The following is a 26,005-nucleotide window of genomic DNA, read 5'->3' as shown; positions in this document are numbered from 1 at the left end:
TTAACGATAAGGCGATATGCAATATGTATAAATTATCTATAATGAGAAAGATGTTGAACTTTGATAGTGCGGTAAAGAGACGTACTTACGTTTGAAAAAATAAGCATTGTTTCAAGTTTTATGTACATTTATCAATTGTTTGTTTTTTTTACCGGTGAATATCTATAATATTGTATTATATAGTATTATTGTAAATTGTATGAAACTTCAAATAAAATATTTATTAGGAAAGCATATCTGTTATGCATGCGCTTGTATAGTATATTTCAAATTTTCGTTATTGAAAGCAGAAATTACCTTAAGCAAAAGCGATGTGAAATTTTATAAGCGGACGGACTGCTTATATTTTTGAAATAATTTTTAAAGGGACACCTATCCAAAGCTGCACTTTTTATATTTTGATATATTTACATGATATATTTACAAATTTTATTTCTTATCATCTCGAGTGTCTAAATATATTTGAGTAATTAATATAAATTTCATAAGGCTTATACTGAAGAAGATTCAATATATTGAAGAAACTTGAATATGACAGATGGTCATAATGTTTAAAAAGATTTTTTTCATTAATTTTTTGATGATATATTTCTATCCATTTTATATGGGTTATCTTACCATGCCCTTACTATGTATTAGCAGCAAATACGCTCGCCGAGTGTTTTGACGCACAGTGCGATGAAGCGCGGCTGCCAGGGATGGCAAGGAAAATGTATGGAAAATATTGAAACACAAAGATTTAAGTCGTAAATTAAGTAGTTCTATTAATTAAGAAATTTTATTTTGTTCGAAAGATGGCTTAGAAAGTTTAGAATTAAACTAGTTGTAAGTGGCATTTTGCCTTAGGGCAAGTTATATGAACTTTCTGGCATAAGTAAATAATCAACTTGGTCAATATTTATAAGTATTCCGAGTTGATTTATTACACATTTTTGAAAATCGAAAACGTGCCTAATACAACTCGGAGTATTTTCTAAAAGCGCGACCAAATAACTCAAATTTTAATATTTTATAATGGAACTTTTTCCGTAGGATTATAATGTTTTAATATGTTTATTAAGACCAAGTACTCTATCGCCATACCAAAAGATCATCTAAATTTTTTTCTTAACAATTAATTTTGAAGAAAAGGTCGGACCGATCTTTGTTCAAAACTTCCCAGCACGATTTCCAAATAATATATTTCGACTAGTATTTAAATTTTCAAAATCAGATCAGAATTTTTGACTAAAACGCAGTCGAAAAATGTTGCAATTTTCTGCTAATTTTAAAGGAACAGCTCAGGCAATCGTATCAAAAAACTAACCAAGGAAAGTACCTACCAAGTTTCGTCTAATGAATTGAATTTTTTTTTCAATTCAATTATTTTTTTTTTTTCAAACTTCGATGAATTTTTAAAATTAACCGACTTGTCGTAGGGCCGTAACATTTTAGTATGTTTTATAAGACCATAATATCTATCATCAAAAAAAGTTTCAAAAAATCGTCGATTTTTTTTTTGTTACAACAACAGTTACTAACAAGAAAACGGCCTGGCCGATCTTTACCGAAGACTAATCAGCACGATTCTCAATCAATATCTTTCAAACGGTTTTTGAATTTTCAAAACCGATTCAGGATTGAAGTCAGGATTTAGGATTATAGGTTAAAACGCGTACGAAAGTTTTCACACTTTTTTGCCAATTACATAGAAACGTCTCTACCGATTGTCGTGCAAAACTGAAGAACGCTGGTCTTCATCGATTTCATCGAAATACATCGAATGGCTTTTAAATTTTTAAAATCGGTTCAGCTGTGATTTTGACAAATCATCGACGAAAGGTAAGAAACATGCTGAATCGTTTATGTATACTTTATCGCTTTTGATTATTTATTGATAAAATCATTTATATAAAAATTTATCATTGGGAAGCATATTACATAGCGTTTAGAGTGAAGACATTATAAAGAAAAATTGCGTCGCTATAATGGTAAATTAGTTTTTACTAATTTACATAAATTGTTTGAAAATTGAAATTATAAATTTTTGATCACATAGGGAGCCCTGTGAGGTACATAAAGGGGTCGCTAGCCAGGTACCTGCCTGCATGCAGCAACGCACCAAAAATAAGGACAGCCTATCGGCACATCGATCTTCGGCGCGTTCGTGCGGAAGCGCTGTGCCAGCCCTAGTTCATGTACACAAGTATATAAGAGAAAAGCACGATTCGAACTCATTCAGTGCATGCTTGTCGTTCAAGTGCGGAGTCTGCGTTTTCCTATTTGTTTGTTCTAACCTTCATTTCAGTGTTCGAAGTCGTCGATATTATTGATAAGGACTAATTAATTAATACATGTTAAAATGTCGGGTAATGGTCTATTATCCGTCAGCTTAAACGATGGCGGTCGAAATCTGTCGGGCCAAAATAATGTGGTGCAACCACTACTCACAGGTAAAGGCGAATTATTTGAAAAAATGAGTGGTTCGCGTAAGCCATGTGTTTTGAAAATGTGTACTACAGCTTGTCATTCGCGTTTTGTCCGCAAGTGTGTTGTGCTCTAGCTGTCAAAATGTTAAATGTCAAATGTCAAAAGTTAATAAAATCAGATCGAAATGAGTGGAAAGTGTAAAGTAAATGTACTTCTTTCAGATTTGTACCAAATTACGATGGCTTATGCCTATTGGAAGTCGGGGAAGACCAGTGATGTAGCTGTCTTTGATTTGTTTTTCCGCACCAACCCCTTTCAAGGCGAATTTACGATATTCGCCGGTCTTGAAGAGTGCCTTAAATTTTTGGAAAATTTTCGATACTCAGATGATGACATCGAATATTTGAGGAATACTTTGCCTATTGCGATTGAACCTGAGTTTTTTTCCTATTTGCGTGATTTAACAGCTAATGATGTCACTCTGTACGCATTGGAGGAAGGATCTGTTGCATTTCCAAGGTAACTGCTAGTCAAGAAAATTACTGTAAGAACACAAATAACACGTGCTTGACAGTTTTACATTCTTACTCAATTCGTTTATTGAAATAATTTGTCTGTTGTGCACTATTACAATTATTAAAGAATTAGTATTGCAATAATACGCATGAAATATGATACTAAATCCATTAATTTGCACAATCAAAACATTTGGGAATACTTGATTTTTCATATATTCATCATAATATTTGTCAATGGAATCAAAATATATAGATATAATGTGAAATCATTACTTTTTATTATTGTATCATCAGAATTTGCTGATAAATGCTTTTATTTTATTTATTGCCCCATTACATTCAAAATATAATAGATTTAAGTAGTGATTTTATTTTCAAAGTATCTTTACTTCTTATCGAGGGACCTGTAATAATTGTACAATTGCAATTGTATATAATATGAAATCATTATTTTTTATTATTGTATCATCAAAATTTTCTGATGAATGCTTTTATTTTATTTATTGCCCCATTACATTTAAAATATGATAGATTTAAGTAGTGATTTTATTTTCAAAGTACCTTTACTTCTTATCGAGGGACCCTTAATAATTGTACAATTGCAATAGTATATAATATGAAATTATTTTTATTATTGTATCATCAAAATTCGCTGATGATTGCTTTTATTCTAATTATTGCCCCATTACATTTGAAATATAATACATACATATAGTAATTTTATTTTCAGAGTACCTTTACTTCGTATCGAAGGACCTTTAATAATTGTACAATTGCTTGAAACTACATTGTTGAATTTAGTCAACTATGCTAGGTATGTACAATAAATATTTTAAGCAGAATGTCTAAATAGCATAATACATATTTCAAAATTATTTGATTGTATGTGGTAGAAATGATAAATCTATATCCTTTAAGTTTGATGGCCACAAATGCTGCGAGGTATCGAATGGTTGCTGGAAAGAATGTTTCATTATTGGAATTTGGTCTTCGAAGAGCCCAAGGACCGGATGGTGGTCTGTCAGCCTCTAAGTATGCTTATATTGGTATGTGATACTCACATTTTATTATATATATTATATATGAATATATCTGTAGATTTACGAGTAATATTTAGTAATGAATAATAAATTTAGAGCTTCTTGCGAAGATAAAATAATTATATATTAATAAGATTGTTCATCAAATATTCTTATTATATATATATATATATATATATATATATATATAATTTATATATGTATATAAATTTTTTAGCGTGTTGCTCAGTCGCATTACATTTTGATAATCAAATTTTGCAATTCTCATTTGAACCATTTTTCATTACCTCTTTTTGTTAATTTGCTAAAAGTAGTTCAATGAATCAAATACTTTTCATATATTTCTTTGATGACATATTTTAATAAAATTAAAGTTCGTTTTAATAAGTGTGTCTTAATCAAATTAGGGATTTTTTATTTGTGAAATTAAGTGTTCTGCTACTTTCATGTTAGCAGCAGTTGTATGAGAATATAAAATGGGTCATTAAGGGAGTATTCTAGTGTAGAATTTCCAAAAAATCGTTTTTTATTTTATTTTATTCATAAATCTGGATTGAATTCAGAAATCTGGAGAGGATTTTTAAAAATTAAATTTATTTTTGGACATACTGCTGTTTCACCATGATAATCTTCTTTTGTTTTCTTCCTTTTGCGAAACTTTAAACGCGTTTTTCTCAAAACTATTCTTTTTCAATACGATGTCCACGATTTATCGAGTTCAGCTGGGCCGATTCACTAGAAATTTTTAGGGAATTTTTTTTACTATTTAAATAAAAAAAAAAAATTTCGAGAAACTCAAAAAAGTTGTGAGAAAAATGGTCCTTGTTTTTTAAACTGTCGCCATTTTATCAAAAAAAAATTAACTTAATCCTAGGATATGGTATGGCGGCATCAATCTATATTAAAAATCTTTTTTTTTTTTCTTCATATCGGATTACTAAGAGGGTTGCAATCGTGCACACGGTCGGGAGCCAATTTTGGACCTGAAATTATTAGCATTTTTTTTTTTTACTTTTTTTATACTCTTGTAACGTTGATAAATGAATTACAAAAAAAAATAATAAAAAAAAAACTATTGCCTTTTCTGCGATAATTTAAAAATGACCTAAAATTCATGCCTTTACACTTAAATATACATTTCTCCAAAGAATGACCTAAGGAAGACAATGCGATTCTAAAATTAATCTGTATTCATTGTTATTGTATTCCAGTTGTTTTCAAAATGAAGTGTCAAAATGAAGTCAAAATGATCCTTAATAGCGTTTATTTTCTTGTACGTAATATATCGTAGGCGAACTTTGTAATTTTCTTCCAAAGTATAATGAAAATAATCGATCATCTAAAAATTTGCAGGCCCATTCACCCCATTATGATATATGTAGAACATTTTCTAGTGCTACAGCTACAGCTAATGTGCGAGGCGATATAGTGTACGCGTTTAGGTGTTACTAGATGGTACCGAACATATTCATTATTAGAATCGGCTGGTACGGGTCTCGTGTGAATAATGTCGCCTCTCAAAGGCTGAACGTTTCTGATATGATAAATCGTTTTCGCTTTGAACTTTTTTCAAACTCAAGGTCTCAACTAAATTATTTTATCGAGTAATACGTAATAACGCATGGAAATTGCTCATACGCATGCGATTAGTATCACACACTTACGGATATGTTTCTTTGACTTACATTGCAATTATTTTCAAATTACTATTTCTATGTCATTATCAAAACCTGTCCGCAAAAACATTATTGTCTTTAATAATTTACAGAGGATAAGGCATTGAAATTGATATTCACTTCAGGTCTTTTATATCTAGTCTTCCAAATTTTCTGATTATTCACTTTATGTATGTACCCATGTACTGACGCATAACACATTCAAAAATCATTCGAAATTGCGAAGAAAATCGTTCTAAAAACTTAGAATAGTAAATTAACATGATATATGCACTAATTATAAATGAATTTACATATATTTTTCCACTAAATTTTTGCTTTCAAATCATTACTTGACCATTTTGGTTTCTCGCAAAAAAAAAAAAATCAGGATATTCAAATTTTCAAATATATTTTTAACTTCCCATAGTGTAAGTTATAGTAATCGTCTAAAATGGAAAATGAAAATTTTTGCCTATTTTTACGTTTCTGATGTTTCTTAACATTATGGCATACCTTACAGAATATAAATGTGTGTATGTGTGGATACAATTTTTTGTCCACAATTTCGAATCAACCGAGTTGCATGATTCAAGAAACATTCGATTCCAACTGATGAGGACACGTTCTGATTAGTTTTTGGCAAAGACAGGCCCAGCCTGTCGGAGCAAAGAGTGTAGAAAAAGAAATTAGGTTTTTGAGAGAACGAAGCATCCGATTTGAATGATTCATAAACATTTGGCTTGTGTCGATAGTGTGAAGAAACGATTAGTTTTTGGGGAAGACTAAATAAAATTATTTCAAAATTTCAATTTTCCTTTTGTTTCTAAAAAAGTTGTTTCAAGTATCGAAAATAATTAGGATTTTAATTTTGATTCCAGCTCATTTATATACTTGAAGTAATTAATTTTAACTTAGCAATTCAGTTTAAAGAGTTCTTATTGTTAGAAATATGAGATAAGGTCTTTCATTATAAATCCGTTTGATTAAGTTTTGTTTATTTACTTTTCTTTTGCTCTTACATTTTGTCTGCAAAATATGAATAATGAAAGTTGCAATATTTATAATAATCTATTTGAAAACATTTAAAATTCCTTGATTATTTCAAAATGTTACGGGAAGATTCAGCAATTTGTCTTAAGGCGATGTCATGTACATTATTATACATTTACTATGCAACTTCCATATGCATTTCAAATTTCAATTTGTTTAATAACTTTATTGATTTAATATTTGTTTATGAAAGAAGCAGAATTTCAGAAATTTGCCTTGAATGTCACAATCTTACATCTTCATGCAAAACACCAAGAATGAGTTCGATATGTCATTTATTACAATTTTTTTAAATAAAAGTGTATGATGTGCATTAACAATTGATCGACTAATGTGCATTGCTACTTGAGGCATATAATAATTCAACATATCTTCAATTCTTAATTACATATAATGATTTATGTACTCTTAATATCTAATTTTGAATAAGTACGCAGTGAATTCGTAAATTATAAAATAATTAGCAACGTAGCGCCAATTTTAAACTTCCGCAGTTTATATAGTGGATTAAAATAATTATAATTTGTTACAGCGAATAATAATGTTTGAACACATTTTTCCATTACTGATTACAATAACATTATCTGAGATAATTACAAATAATTGTTTTTTTATTTATGTATTTTAATTGATTCAAGGCATTGTTTTGCTTGTTCACTGATATTTCATTTAGAGAATTGCGCATTTGGCATTTTGCACAAAACGATCCATTATATTTAAGTTTAAGTATCATGAATATATAAATTAACTGAAATGTTTTCAAAATTACATTTTTACACTCGGAAGAAAATTTTGAATTATTACAAATTATCAGAGTTATGTTACGTTCTGAATTTTGCAATCAATTTCTCGTAAGAATTTCTTATCGTCCAAATTGCTTAATAGTTTATTTAATAACGATAAACAAGTCATGTAAAACGTTTGTATTATACAACCAATTATAATTCATCGCAGGAAATTTATTTCTCAGAATTAATTCGACTAATTGTAACGAAAAGTATTTAACATTTTTTTATTTTAATAACAAACGATACAAATAGAAAAAATCTTTATTTTTAGTTAAATTATCTATTTATTTTGTTTTCGCTTCTTTATAATTCATTATAACCTATTGTCTTGGTTTTAATAAATTTAAAATATCTATCGATTTTGTTCATGATATATCATCTAAACATTTTTTAAATCCAAATCGAAAATTCTAGATCAAATTTAGAAGGCATTAATTGTTATCTGATCTCTGGTCTTTGGCCTAGACATTTTTTTTTGACTAAAACAGAGTTCAATAATTTCATTAAAACGTTTTTGATGAGTACTTGGACTCATAGTCTTGCTTATAGATTTAAATAATTTTATCTGTCGTTTTGGCACAGCATTGTGACGCATCTTTCGTAATCCTGTTATTTTTTTTAATTATTTGCTATTTAAATGTTTATTCTTTATCTTTATTTGTTGTTGTGCATGCTTATTCTTTATGTTTATATTTATTTAGGAAGTCTTTTATCAATGAAAATAAACAATATTTCATTCTCTTGCTGTGCAATTAAATTAAAATAGTAATATTTATATGAAAAACATTTGAAGTCGTCCCATGGCGTTTGAAGATATTTTTAATTTTCAATGTAGTATAAATATAAAGTATAAAAATATTTTGCGCAAATATGAGACCATATTTTTCATTTCAATCCATGATGGAGCTTTGCTAATCCGGACGGAGGGGGCGGCGCTATCAATGCTAAATATCTACTTAAATGTGATTGAAAATAATAAATACTATTTAATGATACAATGAATAATAAATACTATTTAATAATTTTATTTGTAAATGGATAATTGTTTGATTTAAAATTGCTAACAAAACATTTATATTTGTTTTTGTAGTCTCGTATAAAAATCTGCACAATTTAATGTGGTAAAACATATCGCTTTAAGGGTTATTTTTATTCGAAATTTACTGTTTGTCTGAAGTACTTGTGCCAGGAAGTCAAAAAGTTCGTTTTTGTAATTTTTTTGCTAGTGATAGTATATTTGAAAATGGAAGTTCGAAATTATTAAAGTGAGAGGCTATTTTGAAACATCTTTGGATATTTGTAATTCGGCAATTCTTTCTTTCATATAACATAAACAACATACTCGTAGTATATTATTTTTTTAGATACTCGATGAGTTGCTATAATTTCATTATCAAGTAATAGCGATGGTTCAATTTACGCCTATATTTTTTAAAATTATGAAACAATACGGGACAAAACACCTGAAACCGGGAGGCAAAGTGGAAATCCGTAACTGTTCCGGGCAAACCTGGATGTAGGGCCACCTGGGTTTGTCATCCAGATTAATATGAAGTTTTATTTTTTCTCTACATTTGTCATATAATTACAATTTTATTATTAGCAGTTTTATTTAAATGATAAGTGCAAAATTTTGTATGATCGCGTTTGGTACATTTATAGCTTACGTTATTATTTTACAAATGTTAATGATGTCAGCATATATTTATTTATATTCTCAATGTTTATATTACGTCATTTAGTGCTGTTTACGATTTAGTTTTATATAATTAAATTATCAAGTTCCTATATATTTATCATACTTTGCGATATCGTCATTATTTTTTGTGCATTATGCTTGTCTTTGGGCGGATGTAATATTTCTGATTATTTTGATTTTTTCCTACGTTATTAAAATCAAAATTTAATTTAAATTTGAAATGAATCAATCATTGATCAAATATTAAAGTTTATTTCAGGCTTCTACTATGTTCGTATATAAGACTAAAATCTCGTTTATTTTCAATCAGCGTTATCGAAACAATGATCATGATGTAATTTCATAAGTCATGTTAACAATAACGTACTGGTCTTATCAAAAAGATAAATGAACGATGCATATAGTACTCGAGATTAACACTCGTTAGCGGATTATAAAAATTTCAAGGTTGTCATTGGATTTCCTATATCTACTCGAGAAAAAAGCTAGACTTTTATTTGTAACATTTTGTTTTCTATAGACTTTTGCAGACGAAAAGCAGACAAAAATTTAAATGACATCTTTTTGATAGAAATAATTTGAAATGGAGAATAGAAAAATTTCTACGAATGTCTTATTTGAAATCACATGCGGTTCTCATAGGAATCTTACGCGTCTGGATTCACATCAATAACTGGCTGACCTCTTCTTATTCTAATGTTGTAAATTATGACTGCGCCATCAACGAATGAAAGGGCTTTTCCATTGTCACAGTCAATGAAGGACGTAGTATTTTGCAATTAATGACAAATTTAAATTGCGATTATATGTAGCTAAAATTTGTTGATCTGCATAGAAACGTTGTATTACATACTTTATTTTGAATCTAACCGTTTTTATTTTTACTTCTATATTAACTCTATAGGTTTTATATAGATTTTAATACTAAGTACAAATATTGTCTATATTTCTATGGGTTCCGTACTAATGTTTATTCGTTGAACTGCGGCGCTTACGCGCTCCGATATTTTTTCTCTAAAACAGCTACGCAGCGCGATTGCTTTGAAAAAAATTTCAGAATTTTCAAGAAATAAAAAAAATCAAATTTATCAATAAGGTAATTTATTTTTTAAATATCAAAATTCTTAAAAATCTATTTTTTTCAGTTTTCAAAAAATGTTAAAGCATTTTTAAAAAATTTAATTTTTGCTACTGGAAGTTCCGGCTAATTGTCTTAAGGCACGATGCCGTGCATCACTAGTCAATATTCAAAAGCATATGATATTAGAATAGAATGTCCACAATATTCAAAAAAATCAGAAAGATGTTGCTGTACATTTTAGACCAATAAAGTAGGACTATCACAGCACCATATCAAATTACACTCCGCATTATATGGAGACCAAGACTTAATTGTGTTTGTATTTTATTTAGGGGTGTTGTATATGTAATTAAAGCAAACTAAACAGACGTAATGTTACTTAATAAATGATATTAATTTCTATATTAATGGAATTTTTATTCTGAAAATTATAATATATATATATATATATATATTATATATATATATATATATATATATATATATAATTATTTATTTAATATGGATAAATGAGTACAAAAGTTATTGAGCAAAACTAACGTTCCTATAGCAATTACAATGTCAGAAAAAATCAAGGCTAGGAAATTAAAAAAAATGTGCAGATTTGTATATTCGAATGTTTAACAACGTCCTCGCGATGGGGAGAAATAATGTTGATTTTAGTATTGGCGATCGTATTTAGGCTCCGCCGATGGTTTTTTCGATTCCGTTCACTGATGCACATGATCGTTTCATCTTTTTGGTTTCACGCGGGGTGTCAAAATCATGTCAAAACGTTGCGTTTTATGCGAGAGCTTCGGCGTTGTTCAGTGTTATTGATTTAAATGTCCGTACCATTTGGTGCCAACCACGATCCTCGACTATTAATACGACGTGCAGACACCGTTTACATATCGAACTCGCCAAGCTCTCGTGCAGCTATTACAGTTCACAAACTCCGAAACAGGGCTAATTGCTTTAGATAAAAAATCGACTTCGATTATTTGCATTTTCCTGTTCACTTCAAACTTCAAATTCGAATATTTCGATGAATCTCCGGTTTAAAAATAGTCGACTTGATTTTAAAATGAGTGTTGCAACTAATGATGTGCAGATCGCTAAAATTTCTGGGGAAATAAGTTTGTGCATGGATTACGGAAGGAACAATCTCAATTAAATTAATATTTGCTATATTTTCGTATTGATAGCACTTCTCGGATCCCCGACGTATACAAGAATTGTCATAATTATTAAGATAATTTGTGTACATCTAAAGACATTTATAGTCTTAATAAAGAGACATCAGAGATGATCATTTCTCGGATTCGCAGGATGCTACTTAATAACTAACGAGACTGAAATAAAATAATGACATGGACTTTTCTTTAATTTAAACTATATTAATAAAATCAGTAACCAGCCAGATTCGAGCGATGAGCTGAAGTCGAAGTTTTGATAGTCATACAAATAATACTTTCATTCCGTAAATTGAAATTTAACTACTTCCGACCTGAATTCGGGAAAATTTCGTCTCTTCAAAGCACTATCCAACTAGTAAATAATCACCATAAATAACGCAATGAATCATGAAATATTTTTATTATTTATTTATCAATTTATCAATTGGTAGATTTATTTTTATTTTGTTTAGTAGATAAAACAATTGAAAGTCGAAACGATCGATTTAACATTTTATTAGGTAGTATTGAAATTTTTTTACAACTTTATAGAAAGAAAGGTCTCGTTACTTGTAGGCCTAAATTATTGACTCACGCATTTGTGTTTACTTTGATCTGTCTCTGCGTTTATGTTTAAAGAAGCAATCAGCTGTGCATGCTGCTGCTCTTATTGTCGGGAAATGATCGCTTGCGTGTCGCTTAACCTTGTTGGAGATTGTGTACTGATATTTATTTGAAAATAGGTTAAATATTTGCCGAAATTCAATTGCATTCAATTGTATTGGGACATAAGGTTTTCTGCAACACAATCATAGTAAATGTAAATATTGGTACTTCATTTTGAGGTACATGGAAATAGACCAATTTTTAGATGACAGATATTATAGCAAGTAAATACTATTTCGTTAGCTCTTGTAAATACTATTAGTAATGCAGCTTTTTTTAAAAAAAGAAACATCTTGTTGATATGCACAATACTTGTTGTGTTACAATAGATTAAATTTTTATTGATAATTTAAAATAACAGTATTTTTCAAATATAGGCGGTTTTGATGGGACGAGCAATGTTCTAGCCGGTAAATTGTTCAACATACCGGTGAAGGGAACCCATGCCCACTCGTACATAACTTCGTTCACATCGGTGGAGGAATTACGCAGCACTCTGCTGCAGTGCAAAAAGACGTCCCACGCGAAGGACCTGCGCCAACTGAGCATTGACTGGCGCCAGAAGTTGTCCACCCTGCTCGACATCGGACCGGAGGAGGCGAGCGACGGCGAATTGGCCGCGCTGATCTCTTTCGCAATTGCATTCCCGGATGGATTCATGGCTTTAGTCGACACGTACGATGTGAAGAGGTATCCTAGTCGCATGACAAACCACAACAGCACAACGGCCACATCCGAAAACAGTAACGTTTATACAAATAATAACAGTTTAAGTAAAAATCATAACTACAATAATACAAATACGACGAAACAAAGCAATACTATTGAGACTACGACGAATAGCAGAGATGTGGCCGAACGTAATTACAGATGCCAGTGCCAGCAAATTATATACTCGTACAATACAGAATTGGTGGAAAAGACTTTGAGGTAAACAAGTCAGAATATTCTTAATTCCTACACTTTACATTCAAAATAAAATTGTTTGCTTTATTTTTCAAATTGGATTAGTACTAACGAAACATTTTGCGTTTTGGATTTGAAACAAAGTGCAAGTTGTTGCCGCTGCCCAAAAACAAAGTGAATGTTGAATAGAATTTGGTCTCTGTTGAAAGAAATTTCAACATGATTTCTTTGAAGTTACGTTTAGTGAAATTATTTAATGCTCTATAAGTTTCTGCAATATACTTTTTTTTTTCGTATCGATTCAATAGTGCCTAATTGAATATTGTTGAACGACGCATTAATTTAAGATATGAATAACTTTGGATTTAAAATATAATTTGTATTAATTAATATTATTTTTCTTTTTATGAATTTTAATTTCGTTTAGCATAGATTAGTCAACATTCAGTCAAGATATATTTTTTTGATTTACACTTCTCAAAAGATCGACCAATATCGAGAAAAAATCAACTTTTTGAATGGCACTAATGTATTGCCCCTCGCCTTTGTTTTTCTATTTTTTCCTTCTTTGTTCTAATCAAGTTTCACATATGCTATAATATATGTTTTTTCGGGATGATAATCCAACAAGAATTATTAATTGGCATGAATAATCATACTGCATTGTGATCTATTGCTCGAGATTTTTAACAATTTTAATGTGAATTTTGAGTTTTTATAATTATTTTCGTTAATTTCTCAATTATTATTGTTGATTGAAGCTATAGAATAAAATAACATATAATATTACTATATTATTTTTTCCCTAATTTATGTATGCATTCAGGTCTAAAAATCTATCCTGATGCATTCTGAGTAATAAAATTCCATGTTTTTAGTTGATTTAATAAATTGATCGATTAATTAATTTTGATCAACATTATGTCTGTTTTGCTTGTATTATTTATCTTACCTGTATACTTCATATGGTTCAAAAATCATTGTGCGATAGTAATCTTTATGAAAAAAGATTATTAGTAATTTTTATAGAAGAAATTCATTGTCAAGGTCTTGCAGCGACATGCAATTCTATTGAGAACGTGCTCATAATGAATAGTTGTCTTGGCTTTGCATTATTATTTTTTTGACATCGTTCACCTCAAACTAATTTCCACCAACTCATGTTGCAAGGTATGTTGTTAATGTTGGTAAAGTCGTCGAAATTATATGTTTAGTATTTTAACTCATATCTGCTACATACTTTTACATGTACATATAAAAATATATATTTGTTGGACACATCTGAGCCCCCTAGTTGAGGCAAGCACTGCTCTTCACAAAAGCACGCTATATTTCTAGAGTTTTAATACTTGCATGAGATGCATTATGTACGTTAGATCAGTTTCCTGCTAAGATAGATCATGGTGCAATGATATTGTACCATATCTTGCAGGAGGTAATATCTTTATACAAAATTATATATTTCTCATTATTAATTACATGTTTCTTTTTCATAATTGTTTGGTATTTAATTAGTATTGGATTTGTCATATATTAAAGAAGTTTATCAATATTTCAAGTATTAAACTATAGATTCATTAAATATAATGATTTATTATTGAATTATGTTATATGAAAAACAAACGTATTATACTTCTCAATGTATTTCAAATTCCAGCATGCTGTTTTATAGTTACTTTTTACAATTTTGGTTAGACATACAGTCTTTATTTTAGTAGAATGAAATATGTATCACAATGGTGTGACTTATTTTTATTTGCCAATATTTTGTTGCTTTATTTATCTTATCTTCATCTTTGTCAACCCATATTGTTCAAAATATTCTTGGCTTCAATATTACAACATTTTGTTAACTTTCTTATGTCAGTTGGCATGTTTGTATCTACATTCAATGGCATTATATACGTAAGCTAATATTATTAAATTAAAAGCATTCTGTATTACTAAATTTAACTGTAGTTAAGCGTGTTAGGTGGAATATTTATTCCTCAATATTATAGACTAACTTATTTTGTGCATTTTTTTTTCGTGGTAGCTGCAATTGGGTACTTCTGCAACCCACATGAAATTCCACATGTTATAAGTTTTTATTTGATCACACTATAAAATAATATAAAAATGTACTTTTTAAAGAATGTAGTTAGAATTCATATTTTATATTACTTTTATTTTTTTTAACTAAATATTTTTGTATTATAATATATATATATATTATAATTGTGAAGCACAAATTGACTGGTTTTTTGAAAGAAGTTTTATGAGACAGCTGTTTTTGTGTTCAAAAAGCAGTAAAATATAGAAAAAAAAAACTTATTACTAGTGCACATTAACAAAAATAAGCAGAACAACTATTAAAAATATGTTTTCCATGTCAAACCTTTTCTAAAAACCATTCAATGCATAGAAATGTAATTTTTAAAATCAATAGTATGATTTTTTAAAATATTTGGTTTTATACCAGGAGTGGACTACTGAACTTCTGCAGTGTTGCTATGGCTCTCAATGATCTAGGGTACAAAGCTGTTGGTATACGAATAGACTCTGGTGATTTAGCATATCTCTCAGTTCTGGCCAGAGAAACATTTGAGAGGATAGCAGAGAAATACAACATTCCTTGGTTTGCAAGACTCATGATAATTGCATCAAATGATATCAATGAAGACACAATACTCAGTCTCAATGAACAGGGACACAAAATAGATTGTTTTGGAATTGGGACGCATTTAGGTAAGTTTAATTAGCGAGAATATAAAAAGTGGTTAAATATAATTAAATTATTGACATTTAGGCTAAATAATATTCTGAAAATACTTTTTATCAAGTATTCTGAAACTTTTACATGTGCAAAGTGATTTTTTTTCCTTAGTAGCACTTCCAATATCAACATTTAATAAAATTAGTAGATTTTTTTTAGTAAAATATCTAAATCATTATTTATAACATCTCATTATAATATTCAATAGTCATTTTATAATTTATTTTTGCAATAAAAAATAATTTAAATATTTGGCAGTTACATGTCAAAGGCAACCAGCACTTGGTTGTGTCTACAAAATGGTAGAAATAAATGGACAACCTCGAATTAAACTCAGCCAGGATGTTGCTAAAGTTACAATGCCAGGTCGTAAGAATGCCTATCGTTTATATGGGGCAGATGGACATGCCCTTATTGACTTGCTTCAAAGAACTCACGAACCCGCACCAATGATTGGACAAAAGGTATTATGCAGACACGCATTCCAGGAATCAAAAAGAGCTTATGTAATTCCTTCTAGAGTTGAAGCCCTTTATAAGGTAAGAGATAATAGGAAAAGTTTTTGTATTTTGCTGTACAAAAAGTTTAATCATGTAGTTTGCTAATCTCTGTAAGTCTGTTTCACATTATTTAAATCAGAAAATTTGATTTACAAGCGCTTTGAATTAATGAATAATCAACATGTTCACACATTATTTGAACCTCATTTATTTTCAAGTTGTACTGGAAAGATGGTCATATATGTCAACCTTTACCAACACTTATAGAAGTTAAAAATAGAGTGCAGGCCTCACTTAAAACCTTGAGGCAGGATCTTAAAAGGAATCTCAATCCAACTCCATATAAGGTAATTATGATAATCAAAAAGTACAAGTTTCAAACCTTATATAATAAGACGTCATGATGTTAACTGTTGGTCACATTTTCAGGTGGCAGTAAGTGATGAGTTATATAGTTACATTCATAATTTGTGGCTTCAGAATGCACCGATTGGGGAATTATCATGATAATCAAATTGGAAGAAATCATTTAACATATTATTGAAATGTTATGTACTTAAAAATGTGCCTCATATGGAAATAATAGTCATGCAGTTGAAAGTCATATCACTTACGCATGCATATACATGGTAGTATATGTATTATGAATGAAGGTGTATATATATATATATATATATATATATATATACATATATAATACTTTCTGCACATGAAATAACAAAATTTAATCATGATACATTTATATTTATAAGGCTTATTTTAAAGATATTATATATATATATATATATATATATATATATATATATATATATATATATATGATGGTAGAGTTTTGGATTTGTAAATATTTTGTAGAGCTTCGAACAAAGAATCCAAAAAGTAATAAAAAACAAAAGTTTTTGAAAAAAAAACATTTCTTTATTTATAAACTGTCGACGTTTCGGAACTAGGTACGTTCCATCTTCAGGACATCTGTCAAGAAAAATGATTTTGATAAGATTTAAACAAACAAAAAAGAAAGTTTTTTTAAAAACTTTTTAATTTTCTAACATTTCTTATCAAGATCATGTTTCGTGACAGATGTCCTGAAGATGGAACATACCTAGTCCCGAAACGTCGACAGTAATTAAATAAATGTTTTTTTAAAAAACTTTGTTTTTTATTACTTTTTGAATTCTTTGTTCGAAGTTCTACAAAATATATATATATATATATATATATATATATATACATTTTATGTGTAGTTTTTGTTTCATTTATTACATGCATAAATTTAGTTTCAGTTTTCAGTCACTGTTGCAAAGCAGTTGCATTTAGCTGTTATATCTTTGTTTTATCGTTGAACAACATATTTCTGTTTAGTAATTTATTTCTATATTTTTAATATGTACTTTTATTGTTAAAATGAAATTAAAGCATAAGCAAATTTTAAGAGGATATTTCTACTTATAATGGTATGTAAAGATAGTGCAGATGTTATGTATTTCTCAATTTCTAAACTGATAAATAATGCTATTTATTTATTTATTTTGCTGTAAATATATATGGTGTCAGTTGCCAAACATAATTTAATGATCTACTGTATATTCTTTTGATTAGCTATACAAAACTCTCTCCTTTCTTTAACCTGAATATTTTTATTAATTTCTTTTGAGAGGTTTGATTTCTATCTATTTCTATATTTTTAAATTTGATTTCTATATTTTTAAATTGCTATCTAAATAAACTTCATTGCATTTGTAAAATTTCTTGCACTGATTTTTTAATGATAAATATGTATCTTTTATTTCTTAGCAATTCAATTGCTTCTTGACAACAATATTTTTCATATGAATTCTGTTAAGGGGCTGTTGCAACTTATGCAAACATTAAATTAATGTACTCATACTCAATATGAACTCATGTGCACATCAATATTTTTTCTTTGTTGTATCAATATTGTTTTATATAAAAATTTAAGCCAACATGCTATGGCATTATTTTCCTAATAACATTGAATTGAATACTTCAAGCTCGATTACTTTTCATAGTTTAGGTATAAAACAATAGATGCGAAAATTTTACTCCCCGATTTCCAGGTAGAAAGTAAAGTACATTTACTTTTGCTTGCATTTGTCATTTACATCTGTAGCGTGTATTTTCTTAAATTAGATAGATATTCTTAATTTTTTATTCGTACATACTCATTTCAAAAAGTGGCTTAATGTGTAGGCGTGTGCCTTAATATGACCTTGTGTGTATTTTGAGAGAACAGTAATAACTTATTACAAATGTTCACTTTGTTATTTCAATTTAAATTAATTCTATATCTAATGTGTGTACTATATGTACAATGTATTATTAAAAAGTAGAGTAATTGAAAAATTGATGAATGGATTAAGGTATTAGAAGCTGCATATGAATAAACTCGTTACCAGTTTAATTAAATTGAAATATCTGTGTGCTTGTACATATAATGAATATTTATACTCCAAGACATAAATACTCCTATTATAATTTTGAAATAAATTGTAGTAAAATAATGATATATGTTGTTTTTAATATATATCTTTAATGTCTTACTAACTTAATTACTTGAATTTCTAAAAAGTAGATTTACAGTTTGTTTCGGTTTTTGATCTTATATGTATTGTCTGCAATTTAAATTCTTTAGTTGCAGGTATTCATGTAAGTTATATTGCTCTAATTAAGGTTGTATCATTGTTCTATGCAAATATAAAACCTAATTGCACAATTTGTTGTATATAAAATTAATTGTGAGGCGAGAATAAGATACAAAAGGTTAGTAGTTTACTACTAAGGAAAGATGAATTGATTGATTCTAGAAAGTTGAAAAGCACAACTTGTTTTTTTTTACATATCATTGAAATTTAAATATTTTCATTCAAAATTAATCTTTGAATTTTCCAATAACAACTTGAAAATTGAAGACTTTGTTATTGAAAAACTTTCATTTGAATTATTGTAAATAAAATACTGTCATGATATGTTAACAGAAAAGAACATTTACCACAAAATTATTTTAAAAAAAGTGTGTTACGATTGTAAAATAATTTATATAATTCACTATTGTATTGCAATTGCAAATATAAAAAACTAAAATTCTTTGCTCGAGAAATTTATGTTGTGATTTTAATACTATCATAGTGTGTAAACTTTTTAACTGTCTCTCTCTCAAGAGATAATAGTGGATAATAATACCCAAAATCATGTAACAAAATTCCAAAAATAATTATTTGTACAAATAGACACTTAATTCTTTAGTAGACTTTCAAACCTTTTTGTTTGGCCAAGATCAATGGTAATAATATTAATAATAAACCAAAATCATCTTCCATTGACCAAACGCAAATTTGAGGTTTTAATAATTTCAGGATTGTGTCATGTTTGCTTAACAAGATAAAAATGTAGTATAATTAAATTAAACTAACTTCCCTAATTACAAATAAACACAAAAATTTGTACAAATAAATATGACAAACAAACCCCGTTTCATGATGAATATATATGTATTTGGACGGTCTCCAACAACAACATCCAACATACTTAACATCCAACTTCTTTTATAAGAATTTTGTTTGGTCTTGAATGTCTCTAGTGGAAGTGTGGAGGTCTCTGTCAAAAATGCCAATTTATATAATACATATATCCAATCCGTCCAATCCAATCCCTATACAAATGAAACTCGGTGCGCCAGCTCTTGGTTCGCTTCGAAAACGCTGGTCCGCTTTGGTTCATAGGTGCGGACTCGGATTGAAACGAAGTGACGGCGACGTCGGCCGATCGCATTGGTCGTGCTCCGTGCTGTGCTGTCCACGCGTTAACCGCGATGGATTTTGAACGCATGTTTTGGTTCAGGAAGTTCAGTTGGATCGAGTGAGGCACAAAGCGTGCACCGCGTAGTGAGCGCTGTTAGAATTTTTTTGTTTGGGCTCCCCGAGGAACCGCGAGTCCGACGAACTCTGGGATAATCGTGTTTTTAGTGTGGCAGTGAGTGCGTGAGTGGCGACGATCGGCCACTTGGAAAAGGTGTCGACGTGCACCGTCGAAATCAGTGGCGTGCACTAATATTCCTCGTTCTTGTGGTGGTTTTTGAACATTTAAGATATTCTTCAGCGATGGCGTTGAACCAGGATTTGGAGCAGCAGAAGCCTCATCACATCGTAACGATGGATCAGAACTCTGACTCGGACCTACAAGCTCTGTTCGACAGCGTCCTCAAACCGGACTCGACTAAGAAACCGTTGCAAGTCCCGTTCAGGATGCGAAATCTGCCAAATTCATTTTTCAATCCGCCTTCGACAGGTTCGAAGTCGCCTTCTATATCACATTCGCGCGAGAACTCTGCCGACTCTGCGTTCGGATCCGCTGCAGGCGGCGGTAGTGCCGGCGCAGGCGGCCAAGTCACAGTTCCTGGTCTACAGGTGTCCCATTCGAGGGCGCACAGTTCGCCTGCTTCGTTGCAGCAGACTTACAATGGCAGTGTCCTCGGGCCACAGACACAAGCGCAACAACAACACCATCATATGAAGCAGAGATCCTACGATGTGGTGAGCGCTGCTCAGCTTCAGGAAGAACTCGGACCGCTGCCTCCGGGCTGGGAGCAAGCTCGCACGCTCGAAGGACAAATCTACTATCTCAAGTAAGTCTTGTTTCTTACTTTCGAAATTCGCAACTGTCAAACTGTTACATTTTTTGTGACAACAGACTCGTTCCCATGACAACCATATGTATACTTCGCAAATTGCTTGTCCAGTTAATAACTATCGGTCAATTCTCATTCAAAATTAATTTACCAGTTAAGTGATTCGAAATCTAACGTCGGATTGTGAACAATTTTTTTAACAACCTTGTCTAAATTTTTTATATCTTACGTTAATATTTTTATAAGAGCATTCTGCTTATAATTACGAAGTTTAAGGAGTTTCTAAATCAATGTTTTCCGATAGTTGACTGTTGTATTTACTGTTACTGCTAGTGTTGACATACCTGTTGTATTCAACGGCATGTGTTACAGTACCTCTATAAGCAAAAAGCAATGCTTTTCATATATTATATGTAACTGTGTATAAGCGATTTAGAAAGTACGATATGTTTTAATGAGCTTATAAATAAACTATTATGGACCGATGTAAAGACAAAAAACATACATGCAATATATACTACAGTTGCTAATGATATGTGGCTTTGTGTTATCAAAAACATAAACTTTGTGTTAACATTTGAACAACTTATTTATGCAATTTGTAATAATTTATATTTCGAACTTTTAATGTTGAAAATCTGAACATTGTCTCAATGATAATCACATACATAATTGACATAAACAATGTCAATGTTTAATATTATTTGGAACAGTTTTAACTGTTTTTCTTCGTCTTTATCAATAACAAATTGAATGATTGATATTGCAATTGTTTTAATATCTTCCACCTTTCCTACCAAATATTTCAAGATTTGAATATTATGCAGAACGTAGGAATAACATCAATAGGAAACAGTTGATACATTTCTCAGTGTAATCTATTTTAACTCCAGATTTACAACAAAATTTGCATCTTAATATTTCGAAGATTTTCTTTCTTATTCATCCACAATAGTGATCACTAACTAAAAAATCAGTGCGTGTTTTGATCGTTGTATTATATCGAGTCGAATTGATGTTTATAGAACGGCAGAGTTCCGATCGTGCATATTGCGCACTTGTTGATAATCTCTCGCCTGTTCTCGCTGTGTGAGTTACTTTGTTGCGTGCGCCGTTCGCACCTGTGTGTACCTGGATTCGAAAACCTATCTCGCTTAGGTAATGGTACACGAATGAAGGACGTTTATGGGGGTAGTAGAGTTTTATTGATAACTTTTTTACACACACACATATGTATATATATATATATATATATATATATATATACTAGCTGACCCGGCAAACGTTGTTTTGCTAAGTAAGGTATATTCTAAACAATTTCTAGAGAATCAAAAAATTTAATACTTTAAGTGTATAAGGATCTGTTGTTTGAATGCTATAAACACCATTAGTTTGTCTATATTTTGTCAATACCATCAAACTGGAAGTTTTATACACAGTTTTATAGGAAACATAGTATATTCTAATTTAATCCAAGTCTTTTTTGGTCTTTCGACTTATTGATTACGTTTCAAGTTTTTCAGATTCTTTTTGGATTCTGGATTTTGTGTATAATTGTAAATAATACTACTGAGCTTATACAAATTTTTCAAATTTCCGCGAGTAGAGATAGAAAATGAATTGAGTATTTCTTCTTTGACCTGCTTTTTGAAAAGTTTCAAGTAACATTCGATGAATTAAAGTAAATTTAATAAGAAGTATTATGGATTTTCAAAGATCACTTTTTATCTCTCAATAGCAAAGTCATAAGAATCAAGGTTATAGCTGGTTATACATCTTTTTCCCTCTACTTTCAAATATTGTTGTTAAGCAATGCTTAACTTTACTGATTTTTGACACATCGTTGGTGAGCGGACCTTCATATATTACTATCTATTATTCGATAAATTCTGGGAAATTATAACTGGGAAAATGTTATTCGACAAAATGTCCCTTCGATCGATACCAAATTTAGGTTCTGAATTAAAATAACATAAATAAAAAATAATATAATCTAGAAAATGTTTTATAAATACCAATAAGTATATAATTATTGAGATCTTTTAAAGCACCGTGATTGTGAAAAATATGCCAAAAAGTGCATTTTCATATTAACATATCAAAAAAGTTTATATTTTGAGTCTCTAGTAACACTTGCGGCCCGTTTACTAACGTTTTTGTATATAAATAAAAGTACAAACAAAACTACTTACTACAAATTTATCATAAATAAATAATATTCGCGTAAAACATCCTATTAAACGTAATTGAACATCATCTGTCAAAAGCGTTTGACATTTCACGAAATTGCCACCGTCCATTGTTTTATTTAAATTACGCTTCTACAAAAATTTTCAAATTAAAAATGTAAAGTTTCTACGCGGATTTGAAATAATTTTTCACCTTTTGGCCTTTATCTGGATTGGCACGAATTTTTCAAGACTAAGACTGGCCAAATCGATCCAGCCGTTTTCGAGTTTTATTCGAGAGAGCTCCATTTTTATATATAAGACATATATATTATCATGAAACATTAGCAAATTTTTTGATAGTACTTAGAATGTCTAAATCGAATGCCGAATCCATTGATTGGGCGTTCGGGTAAATAAATGCTTCGATTAATAGCAAATAGCATAATAAGTATATATGCATATATAGATATTTCTCATGTTATGACACGTCCACTGTTCGAAAAAGCTTTAAAAATTATTTTAACTAATGGTCATGGCATCGTGCAAGACAAATTGCTGGAACTTACCGCACTGAAAATTAATTTTTTTTAAAAAAAAGCTTTAAAATTTTTTGAAAATTGATAGAATTTTGAAAAAATTGACTTTTAAAAATTTGATTTTTTTTATACCTTGAGATTTTTTGAAAATTTTGAACTTTTTTTAAAGCAATCATGTTGCGTGGATGTTTTACATAAGCGCGTAAGCGCCGCGTCGCTAACCGATAAACATTTGTACGGAACCCATAGAAACGTGAACAAAATTTATACTTATGATTTAAATCTCTATCCAAATATCTGATAATTTATCTAATGTCTAATGATAATTTTCGACCGCTAAATGTCATTTTTATTAACTCGATCTCCGAATCCACTAGACCTGCCTTTCCAAATATCTAATCAGTTCTTCATTTTATCAATACAAGTAAAAGGTTTTTTGAATTATGTATTGAAATCGAACGCTCCATTCTCTCGAATACTGAATTACCATTTTTGTCACTTTTCGCCTTGTATCTTCCAAACTGGACCTGCCTTGTCCAAAAACTAATCAGCACGTCTCCTTATCCATTGGAATGGAATGTTGTTTGATCCATTCAAATCGGTTGAACCGTGTTCACGAAATCGTCGAAGAAAATTTGTATCCGCACACACATACATCCATTTTTTTAAGGTATGCCAAAATGTTCAAAGACCTTCGAATGTAAAGATTTGCAGAAATTTTCATTTTCAATTTTTACTATGCGATTACTACAGCTTACCCTACGGGAAGTTAAAAATTGATCTTTTGACAATAGCCAATATATATTATTTCTTCATCACGCTAAATAAATAAATAAATTCATTTTCATCCAGCATCGAGAAGCGTTGTAGAAATTGTCATTATAAAACTTGATAAGTTATTAGTAGAATTCTTAAACTAATAAATTGAGGTAAATTATTTTTTGTTAAACGATCGACAAAAGTTGAAGAAAAGTTGTCATTCGAGTTTTATTTTTCAAAATATCTAACCAACAACAAAAACATCAATTATTATTTTTTTATAATTTTATATATTAATGTCAATATTACTTATTAACAAAAAATACTAAAAGTTGTTTTTTACGATTTTATTTCATTTTTGTGAAAATTTACAAATGTTATAAGATTTTCTATAGTGCTCTAACGATGTAAACGATGTGTTTCTTTCTCACAATTTTTCTTTTCAAATTTCAAATTTATTGCGACATGCATTAAACAGTGTTTTTCTACAAATCACGATATCGGCACCAATAATGTTTTACGCAGCACGAAGTGTGGGAAAGAAATTACGCAATGTTATTTTCTTCGTCTCGCTCTTCGTGTATACCTGTACCTTGAATATTATTGTTTAATAGCAATTCGACTCCTTATCCAGTAAGGATCATTTCTATGAATGGACTTATTGTATTCTGTTCTCTACAAATCGAAATGTCAGGGCATGATAGAATAATAAAATAAAACAAATCAATTTCAACTATTTTACGAACCCAACAAACACATGCTTACTAAGGAAATGGTCTCTTGATAACACCTAATACAATCATTATTAAATATAAATAATTAACATATTGTAAGATTGATCAATGGTTCTTATCTTATCGTTAGTTTAATTAAATTATTATTTAGAATTTACAAATAAGAATTTTTTGATTGCTAGCGCTATTAATATTGCTAATAGTGTTTTTATTTATTTATCTTTGTTGACAATAAGTAGAACATTTTTGTTTTTATTTTTTTTGTGGACAACATACATTCTCATTATTATGTTTCAATCTCTAACAATAAATCAAATCTGCAAGATTATCTACTAAATTTTAACACTTTGGGGACGGCTGTTGGGGACAAACAAACTCTGTGAGGCCCAGGCTATTTTATAAACAATGACTCAGTTTGCATCGAAAAGTTGAATAAATTACATATAGCAGTGATAAACAGTATTTTAAATTATTTTAGTAGTATTTTTAGCCTTTTTCTTTGCCATATGGTCTTTTTTTAATATTTAAAACGACCAAACGCTTTTAAATATGGCAAAAAGACTTGTAAATGTTGTGAATTAAGCAGTAGTGAAAATGAGTTTCAAATAGACATTCATACAGACAAATTTTACGAAATTACTATTCGCACCGATGATAGTGATGAATGTGATTGATGATATTATCCAACCAACAAAAAGAAGAAGTTCGACAAAATAAATGAAGAGCGGGAAGACATCAGCGAATGTGCCGATTCTCCTTCAATAATCGAGTTTAATAATAATAATACCAAGCAATATAAGACATCCAATAGATTATTTTACTTTGTATTTTATAAATGAATTATTAGACAATATAATAGAAAAAATAAACCATTATGGCAGCAAAAAAATGACCAAATATACTGACTAATCAGTGGCATATTCTGAACGCGAG

At 29.7% G+C, this 26,005-nt stretch overlaps 2 protein-coding genes across 4 annotated transcripts; both read left to right on the top strand.

The window, feature by feature from the left end:
* Positions 1-2,198: 2,198 nt before the first annotated feature.
* LOC113380543 (nicotinate phosphoribosyltransferase) lies at positions 2,199-16,874 on the top strand. Of its 3 annotated transcripts, none has more exons than XM_026619739.1 (9): positions 2,199-2,432; positions 2,631-2,928; positions 3,658-3,741; positions 3,846-3,973; positions 12,444-12,996; positions 15,434-15,699; positions 15,986-16,266; positions 16,446-16,574; positions 16,657-16,874. In XM_026619739.1, the coding sequence occupies exons 1-9, from the start codon at positions 2,342-2,344 to the stop codon at positions 16,732-16,734; spliced, it is 1,908 nt and encodes a 635-aa protein (XP_026475524.1). In that variant the 5' UTR covers positions 2,199-2,341; the 3' UTR covers positions 16,735-16,874. The 3 variants fall into 3 exon arrangements, with proteins under 3 accessions (XP_026475524.1, XP_026475526.1, XP_026475525.1); XM_026619741.1 differs by having other exon boundaries at positions 12,444-12,741; positions 16,657-16,873; XM_026619740.1 differs by having other exon boundaries at positions 12,444-12,756; positions 16,657-16,873.
* A 3,216-nt stretch (positions 16,875-20,090) lies between these two features.
* LOC113380546 (transcriptional coactivator yorkie-like) lies at positions 20,091-20,873 on the top strand. Its single transcript, XM_026619742.1, has one exon. The coding sequence runs from the start codon at positions 20,346-20,348 to the stop codon at positions 20,871-20,873; it is 528 nt and encodes a 175-aa protein (XP_026475527.1). The 5' UTR covers positions 20,091-20,345.
* The last annotated feature ends 5,132 nt before the right edge of the window (positions 20,874-26,005 follow it).

The sequence above is a fragment of the Ctenocephalides felis genome, unplaced genomic scaffold, assembly GCF_003426905.1.
Source record: "Ctenocephalides felis isolate EL2017-DRISC unplaced genomic scaffold, ASM342690v1 CF-g0.4_SCAFFOLD_02204, whole genome shotgun sequence".
Taxonomy (NCBI): Eukaryota; Metazoa; Arthropoda; class Insecta; order Siphonaptera; family Pulicidae; genus Ctenocephalides; species Ctenocephalides felis.
The sequence above is the reverse complement of the archived record's forward strand: the minus strand, read 5'-3'. Positions and strand labels throughout refer to the sequence as shown.

What these genes read in the sequence shown, in the direction of transcription:
- LOC113380543 (XM_026619739.1), top strand. Translation starts at nt 2,342, where the DNA reads ATGTCGGGTAATGGTCTATTATCCGTCAGCTTAAACGATGGCGGTCGA. An exon ending in TGGAATTGGGACGCATTTAG is followed by an intron (nt 15,700 to 15,985) that starts GTAAGTTTAATT and finishes AATATTTGGCAG; the next exon opens with TTACATGTCAAAGGCAACCA. An exon ending in TCAATCCAACTCCATATAAG is followed by an intron (nt 16,575 to 16,656) that starts GTAATTATGATA and finishes TCACATTTTCAG; the next exon opens with GTGGCAGTAAGTGATGAGTT.
- LOC113380546 (XM_026619742.1), top strand. Translation starts at nt 20,346, where the DNA reads ATGGCGTTGAACCAGGATTTGGAGCAGCAGAAGCCTCATCACATCGTA.